Here is an 8,133-nt window from a genome sequence, read left to right on the forward strand (position 1 = left end):
TGCTGGTTTTCTCATGAAAGATAAGTAATGTTCGGTGGAAGCAAGAGAAAGCTTTCATAAGGTATATCACCTATGGTTTCTTGCGGGAAATCTATGTGGAGAAAGCACCCTTGGAAGAAGCTTGGACGTAGAATGATAATTCAAGAGCCAGCGTTGGCTAAGTCTTCATTGGAAAGCTCAATTGGGAGCTTGTAGTGGTCGATTGGCGATCACATAGAACCTCATGGTGGAGGTTAATTGAGGCAAAGAAGATGCATTTACACACTAAGATGCATGTCCACACTGGAGTAGCATGCAATTTTGGAGCTTGAAAGGGCCAAAGAGATGGCAATGGAAGACCTCAATTTTGAGGTTAAAGAGGCAAAGCAGTGTAGTCAAGAATGAGATGCATATGAAGCTTGGTTGCATGCCAAAGCAACAAGCTCGCACAGTCAAATGAAGGAAGTGTCGTGGTTGGGAAGAATACAAGCACAGCTATACAAGCAAGGCAAACTGAGTGCACTGCAAGCGGAAAGTAAACAGTAGCACGGTCTCTATGCATAAAGCGCACAGCTCATAGGAGCTTGAAGGCAACAACTGTCAAGAGCAGTGAACTACATCATATTTTGAACTGCCCATTAGCAGGTTTGCATGAGAAACAACAATCGCTAGTAGGTGGTGCTGTAGCCATGTCATGATGACTTTAATGAGGCCAGAAAAAGTAACGAGGAAGAGTTGGAGCTGAGAAGGGAAGCGAACAATTGTTTGTGCTATTCTTTGTCATGAACAATGCATTTATTGTTTTTGAATTCAACATTAAGGCCCCTAACCTTGTTAGAGTGGACACATAAAACAGATTCATTGTTGGCACAAGTAACAGTGTGACCACTTTATTTAGTCTCCATATGTTTGATCAAAATTTTGAGAAGCGCCATTGCTAAGAAACCAACTATCAAATGTTTGAACAAACTTCTTTGAGAAGTTATGTGCTTAGAAGCACCTTTACAGAAACCAACTGTTAGAGAGACAGTTGCACTGAGACATGCATCTTGTTCAAGACAATGCATTTATTGTTTCTAAATTCAACATTAAGACCCCTCCCCTTGTTAAGGGGGCACAGAAAGCAGATTCTTTTTAATTCCTGGGGTGGAAAGTACATTTTGAAGATAAAGAAGACTCTCTCACCACTTGTAGTAGAGAGAAAAATCTCACTAATACCTTTGATGAGGTAAGAGGAATTATTGGCATACATAACAGTGTGACCACTTTATGTAATCCCATACATTTAACCAAACTTCTTTGAGAAGCACCACTGTTAAGAAGCCAACTATCAAATGTTTGACTAAGCTTCTTTAAGAAGTTATGTGCTTAGAAGCACCACTATAAAGAAACCAACTGTCAGAGACAGTTGCACTAAGACATGCATTTTGTTCAAGATTACATTTGCAAATAGCCATTAGTGAGAAGTCTTGATGGACAACGACATTAGTAGAGTCCTCTTTCTTGGAACTCTAATTGTCAGAGGCAGAACTGTTGAAACCATCGTTGGGTTTCTTTTTCTTCTTTTCCTTTTTTAAAGTTTGAAGCAATTTTCAATTGCATGGTGGGGCTTCTTTCAATACTGGCAAGTAACCTTGGCTATTCGTCGGAATGACACTTAGCCCCTTAGAAGTTTTGTTGGAATTAGTCTTTTGCTGAAATGTCTTGCCCTTATCCTGCTAGAGCTTGATCACTACTATCACTCTTAGAAACATTCTTTTTGGACTATTCCTCGTGTAATAATAAGCTAACAAGCTCTTGATAGGTATGAGGGCTGGATTTCCTCTCAAAGAAAGCTTGGGGGAAGTATTGAAACTTAGATAAGGTTCAGGAGGAGGCAAAGAATTAAGGGTGATGTTAATCATATCCTTTTTAGGAATGACTTCATTAGTATTGAGAAGTTGTTCTCTCAAGTCTTGTAGTTTTGTTAAATGTTTATTCATGGACTCATTTTCTTGCATATTTTCATTATCAAGTTTCCTTCTAAGATAGGTAATCCTTGCATCATTTTCATAACTTCTAGAGTGTTCCAAGCAAGCATGGATGTTTGCAAGAGTGAATATACAGAATAATAAACCTTTTAACTCACAAGGCAATCAATGCCAAAGCTTGAGCATCATGTGAATCCCATCTTCTTTGGTCAAGTGTAATTTAAGAAACTTGTTGTTTGATCTATTGGCCTTGACCCTTGGCCTTGACCCTTTTGAGTAGTAGTTTTTGGGGTCGTCAACCACACTGACATGACCCCAAAAACCCTTTGTAATGCGAGGACATTTCTGACCATAAAACTCTATAGGGAGTAATTTGATCCAGCCAATTTATCCTCTCAAAGAATACCAACCAAATCATTTATAGAGTTGTTGGTTTTATACTTGATTGTTGTGTGATAGGAAGTCAAAGGGCCCGTTTATAACTTCCCATACATTGATAGATCTACACCACTCACACCAACATGGAGATGTAGCTTCACGAATTAATAACTTTAATGACCTCTAATATACTAAGGTCTCCTTGACCCCACTATAGTAGCCACATGCCGGTTCTTCCAACTTATCATCCTTATCCTTGAGAAGGTGCCCACCAAGAACCGATGGATAAGAAAAGAGCGTCTAGACTTTGACTTCTATGAAGGTCCCACATTTTTCCACAATTGTGTCACCACATATTTTGCTATGGGCATCACTTTTTTTAAAAAACATCTTGCACCTTATAGCATGCATGGACACTTGAACCTGGCAACCTCATCAACACCAACCCTCTAGGTACATCTCAGATGGGGGGACCATGGACACTTGAACCTAGCAACTAACCTCATCAACACCAACCCTCTAGGTACATCTCTAGATGGGGGGACCATGGTGGGTGTGTAAGTTTGGACCATGGTATGATTCATCACACCAGGAGAACCAATCAACTCTATAGGTACCTCCAAAGAGCTTCAATGTATATTGCCTCTACTTTGACTCCGAATTCAACACAACCCAACCACGTGCATGACAGGCGCAGGCTTGGCCCATAGTACGAACTATCGGCTTAGAGAACCATCGCCTCTGTAGGTACCTCTAAAGAGCGTCAATGTATTCAACCTTTGCTTCGACTCCAATTAAACATAACTCAACCTTACCTTGGAGACATTAACCCACGACAAAGCCCACTCTCTAAGCATCACGCTGTGAGGTTTGGGCATAATATCTTAGCGTGCACCAAGAAGGTCTAGACCGCCATCTACCTGTGCAAATCATTCATTGGTGGTACTAGCACTCATTCCACCAATCAAAGGCAACATGTGTGGCTTCTACCAACCACCTGAATTTAAAGGGAAACCAAGCCACTTCCACAACCAAAGATGGCCTTGTATGAAGAACTTCTACTTTGCACATGCCTTTCATGCAACCTCGACAAGATGCCTACCCAAATCTTATCACCAAAATTTGTAGCACTCGTTTCACCAATGAAAGGGTGCAGGCTGCTTATACCAACTGCCTGAATTTAAAGGCTCTCCAAGCCACTTCCACACCAAAGGTGGCCTTGTATGAAGAACTTCTACTTTGTACATACCTTGCATATGAATTTCAAACAGCCTCGACAAGCTACCTACCCAAATCTTATCACCAGTATGCCCTATGGATGCGGATTGGTCCCGATTAGCTTCTTCTTTCCTTGCCTTTTGTGTGAGAGAACCATGACGAAGGACATTTTCTTTTTACCTCCATCTAGGCATACAGAGTTCTACCTTCACTCCCTTAGCAAAGGAGCATTCCGGTATGACAATGGAGTGAGGATGCCATGGACAAGCTCACGCACAAGCATCGGGGGCTAGATTATGGCTCGAAGGCAACACCCAACAAAACATGTTTCAAAAAGGCTAAGGTAATCTCTTGACTCGAATAAAGATGCCCGCATAGCTCTCGGTTCAAGCATTGCTCCATACTTGACGGATCAAGGACCACTACAGAGTGATAAATCGAGTGAAGTGCAAGCGTGGAGTGCTTCCGCCATTAGGGGTGCTTGGGCACTACAGTTAACTCCCCTAATGACCCCTGCGTCAATAAGGCTAAACACCGTACATATACAAGTGCTTAATAGAACCAATTTAGTACTTTAGATATGATGGTAACTATAGGGTTGCTTAGTGTCCAAACAAGGTTAGATGGGGTAGCATTAGTAATTGTGTTGAGATTATAGAGTTAGTTATTTAAAGATTGTCTAATGAGGGTAATAATTTTAGATATCACTTAATAACATGGTCATCCAAGATTGAGTAACATTAGTAATTGTATTGAGATTATGGAGTTAGGCATTAGTAATTGTGTTGAGATTGTCTAATGAGGGTAATAACTTTAGATATCACTTCATAACATAGTCATCCAAGATCATCCACTTCTATTAACTTACTTATGTAAGATGCATATACTAAGGAGGTAAGACACGAAGACGCATGGTGCCAATTGATGACAAGAGCTTAGGCTTAACAAGAAGTGCCTAAGGAGCACAAAGTAGAAGAAGTTGGTTGAACTTTGACTTAGAGGAAGTGGAGAGCTCGGTGCAAGAGAAACCCTAATTGACATCTTGTCCATGAGAGAGAGAGAGAGAGAGAGAGAGAGAGAAGCAATAGTAGGAGATGCCGATGGCATCATATAGTGTAGTGGTAAGATTGGAGATCGAGAGTCAAAAGATACGGGTTTGATTCTCCCCATGTGCGAGCGATGGCATTAGTGTGTTCCAAAAAATTGTTACTTATTAGGGCTACTATAGATTGCATGTGTGTGAGAGAGACAATGTTTACAAAAGCGTTTCTTTGTTCGAGTCTTAGATCGAGCTTGCTCGCTTTGACCAGGCTCGAAAAAAAAAACAAAAAAGAGAAGCAATAGTAGTCTGGATGAGAGAGGGGAGGGGGGAGTCACAAGAGGGGGCAATTTGTTTCATCCTTCGGTTTTAATTTCCTTATGGGAATCAGTATGCAGCCTGAGGAGTCCTTCCTGTAGGTACTGCATATGTTATAATGAGGCGGAGAAGACCTTCGACGCGTTGTTGTTCGTTCGTTTGTTTGGTTGGCTTAGCAGGTAGCTCAAGTGTACGTTTCGAGCGCCCATTGAAGCTTTGCTTTGCACATGCCTCCACAGTGTTACTGTACAAAAGGTTTAAGCAAGCTGCTGTTGCTGTTTGGAGTGAGAATGAGCCTTGTCCGTGTCTCTGTATCATCCACAACATTCAAACCCTAAGGCCTCCTAGAAGGCCTCTGATTTCAAGCATCCGGTTAGCAAGGAGTCGCTGTGGATGGATGGATACTACAATCCAAGCTGGGTTAAAGACATGCTCCACAAAAGCTGCGAGAGCACAAGAAGTGCATCAACGACAGTGCAGGCGGCGGCCGTGGTTGGGAGATGCTTAGCTTAGAGGATATACTTGTGGTTCTCTGGAAGAAGGTATGTTGCCCCAGCCTTCTATTGAGAACTTTGTAGAAATCTTCAGCAGGTGCATTAAAGAGAGAGACCTTGCCCCTTATGCCCTCCATTTGCATGCGTACATGCACAAAAGTGGGTTGGAAGCTCACATATCGCTCGGGAACTACCTAGTCTCCGTGTTGGTGGAAGCTGGAATCATGTGCAATGCTCAGAAGGTTTTTGACAGGTTGATGTGCAGGAGTAAACGGTCCTGGAATTTTCTAATTAATGGTTACATCAAATGTGGGGAGTCAAGGCATGGTTTCAGCCTGTACCACAAAATGCTGGCAGATTCTCTACATCCGAGTGGCTATACTTTTGTGGTCTTATTGAAGGCTTGTGCAAAGCTGAAAGATGTGGAGAGAGGCCGTGAAATACATGCTCAGATTGTCAGAAAGGGATTGTTGAAAAACAATCTTTTTGTTGGCACTGCATTGGTTGATATGTATGCCAAATGTGGCTCACTTGCAAAAGCCCAGGAAGTATTTGACATGCTTCCAGTTCGGAATGTAGTCTCATGGAATGCACTGATTGCAGGATATGTGCAACATAAGCGCGGAGAGGAAGCACTGAACTGTTTTGAACAGATGCAGCTTCAAGGTGTCTCTCCAAATGCTGTCACGTTTGCTTGCAGCTTGAAAGCTTGTGGCAGCATAGGGGCCACAGACAAAGGCAGAGAAATACATTCTGAAATTGAAAGAGAAGGGTTGTTGGAAAGCAGTCTTGCTGTTGGCACTGCCTTGGTTGATATGTATGGCAAGTGTGGTATGCTAGCAAAAGCACAGGAAGTGTTCGATGAGCTTCCAAATCGTGATGTAGTTGCATGGAATGCACTGATTGCAGGATATATGCATCAAGAGCGTGGCAAGGATGCGCTGAAATATTTTGAACAGATGCAACTCCAGGGTGTCTCTCCGTCTGCTGCCACATTCGCTTGCAGCTTGAAAGCCTGTGGCAGTCTTGGAGCCACAGACAAAGGCAGAGAAATACATGCTGACATTGAACAAAAAGGGCTGTTGAAAACAAACCAAATTGTTGGCAATGCATTGGTTGATATGTATGCCAAATGTGGAGTGATAGCAAAAGCACAAGAAGTGTTTGACAAGCTTCCAGTTCGTAATGTAGTCTCGTGGAATGCGCTGATTACAGGGTATGCCCAGCTTGGGGAACCCGCAAGCGTTCTCCATATCTTTGACAGTATGAATGGAGAAGGCATTAAGCCAACTCCAGTCACATTCATTAGTGTTCTTAACGCTTGCAGTCATGCAGGTCTGGTAGATAAGGGCCAGACATACTTTGATGCCATGAGTGAAGCCTATGGCATCACTCCAACTCTTGAGCACCACACTTGCATGGTTGATCTTCTTGGACGTGCAGGCCAATTAGATAGGGCTGTAGTAATGATGAAGAAAACAGTGATCCATCCTCATGTTGTGATGTGGCTTGCTGTGTTGGGTGCTTGTCGAAAGTGCGGTAATGTGGAGCTTGGAAGACAGGCATTTGAACAGGCGGTGCGACTGGATGAAATGGAAGCTGCAGCTTATGTCTGTATGTGTAACATCTATGCAGATGCTGGCATGCAGGAGGCTGCAAGGAAGGTGGAGGCAATGAGAGTTCAAAAAACAAGCATGGAAGGAGCCAGAAAGTGATTTGTGGACTGATGCTGGTGGGATGGCTCATTAGTTTTCGGCTGGGGGGGATAGCAAACATCCTCAAAGCAAAATTATTCATGCAAAGCTAGAAGAGTTTTCCCTGAAAATTCAGGAGCAAAGGTGTGCCCTAGGTTTACCCTGGGTTTCACAGGACATACCTGATGATGCAAAGTAAAAAGTTTCATGTGGGCATAGTGAGAAGTTGGCTGTTGCATGTGCCTAAATCCATATGCCCGAGGGAACACGTGTGCATATTGGCAAAAACACGGGTGACGGGGGTTTGTAACGATAGCCATTTCGTTATGGCATATTTTATCTTAGATAGACGAGCGGACCATTCAAATCAAGGTGCTAGTCCATCTATTGTTTCCAGGAAAGAGAGTGTGATTGAGGAGATTATTGGTGATATTGACATGGTGCAGGAGCCATGTCTTGCACAAATGCTTTGGCAAAAGCCATTTGTGTGTGCATTTTTGATTCACACCCAAATTTTGACAGTTGAGAAGGGGATAACAGTGATTTCAGCATGGATTTATTAGGAAATAAAAATGCACTTAAAATAATGTGTTGTCCGTTAAGAAGCCTTACAAGATTTTGCTCAAAGGAATGTTGTTGCAGTCCAATGTTTGGACCATATTGAGCTTATTAGCAATGCCTTCAGGAGAATCTCTCCATCTCTCTTGCAATGCCTTCAAGAGATGTTCTTGTTCTCTCTCTCTCTCTCTCTCTCTCTCTCTCACACACACACACACACACACACACACACACACACACACACACACGCACACGTGCGCACATGTCCCTGCATGTTCAGATATTTTTTTCAAAATGTGGTGAAAATTTTAAATGTTATTTTATTTGGATTAACTACATCAAAAAAGTACTCCAGTGGGTATGGAAGCTGAGTGCTCAATGTGGCAGGGTTCCTCTTCAGGTTGTTCAGGTGTGTGGGCTCTTAGGTTCCCCAATCATCCAACTGGATAGGTCTCTCCAAAATTCAGAAGTCCAGAGAATTTAGC

The 8,133-nt window shown here is 42.6% G+C and overlaps 1 protein-coding gene across 1 annotated transcript; it reads left to right on the forward strand.

Annotated features, from left to right (window-relative positions):
- The first annotated feature begins 4,790 nt into the window (after positions 1–4,790).
- LOC147626640 (pentatricopeptide repeat-containing protein At2g13600-like) lies at positions 4,791–7,663 on the forward strand. Its single transcript, XM_086816708.1, has one exon. It carries the CDS (start codon positions 5,447–5,449, stop codon positions 7,109–7,111), a length of 1,665 nt encoding a protein of 554 aa, XP_086672834.1. The 5' UTR covers positions 4,791–5,446; the 3' UTR covers positions 7,112–7,663.
- The last annotated feature ends 470 nt before the right edge of the window (positions 7,664–8,133 follow it).

The sequence above is a fragment of the Cibotium barometz genome, chromosome 22, assembly GCF_041138505.1.
Source record: "Cibotium barometz isolate CiBa-2024 chromosome 22, ASM4113850v1, whole genome shotgun sequence".
NCBI lineage: Eukaryota > Viridiplantae > Streptophyta > Polypodiopsida > Cyatheales > Cibotiaceae > Cibotium > Cibotium barometz.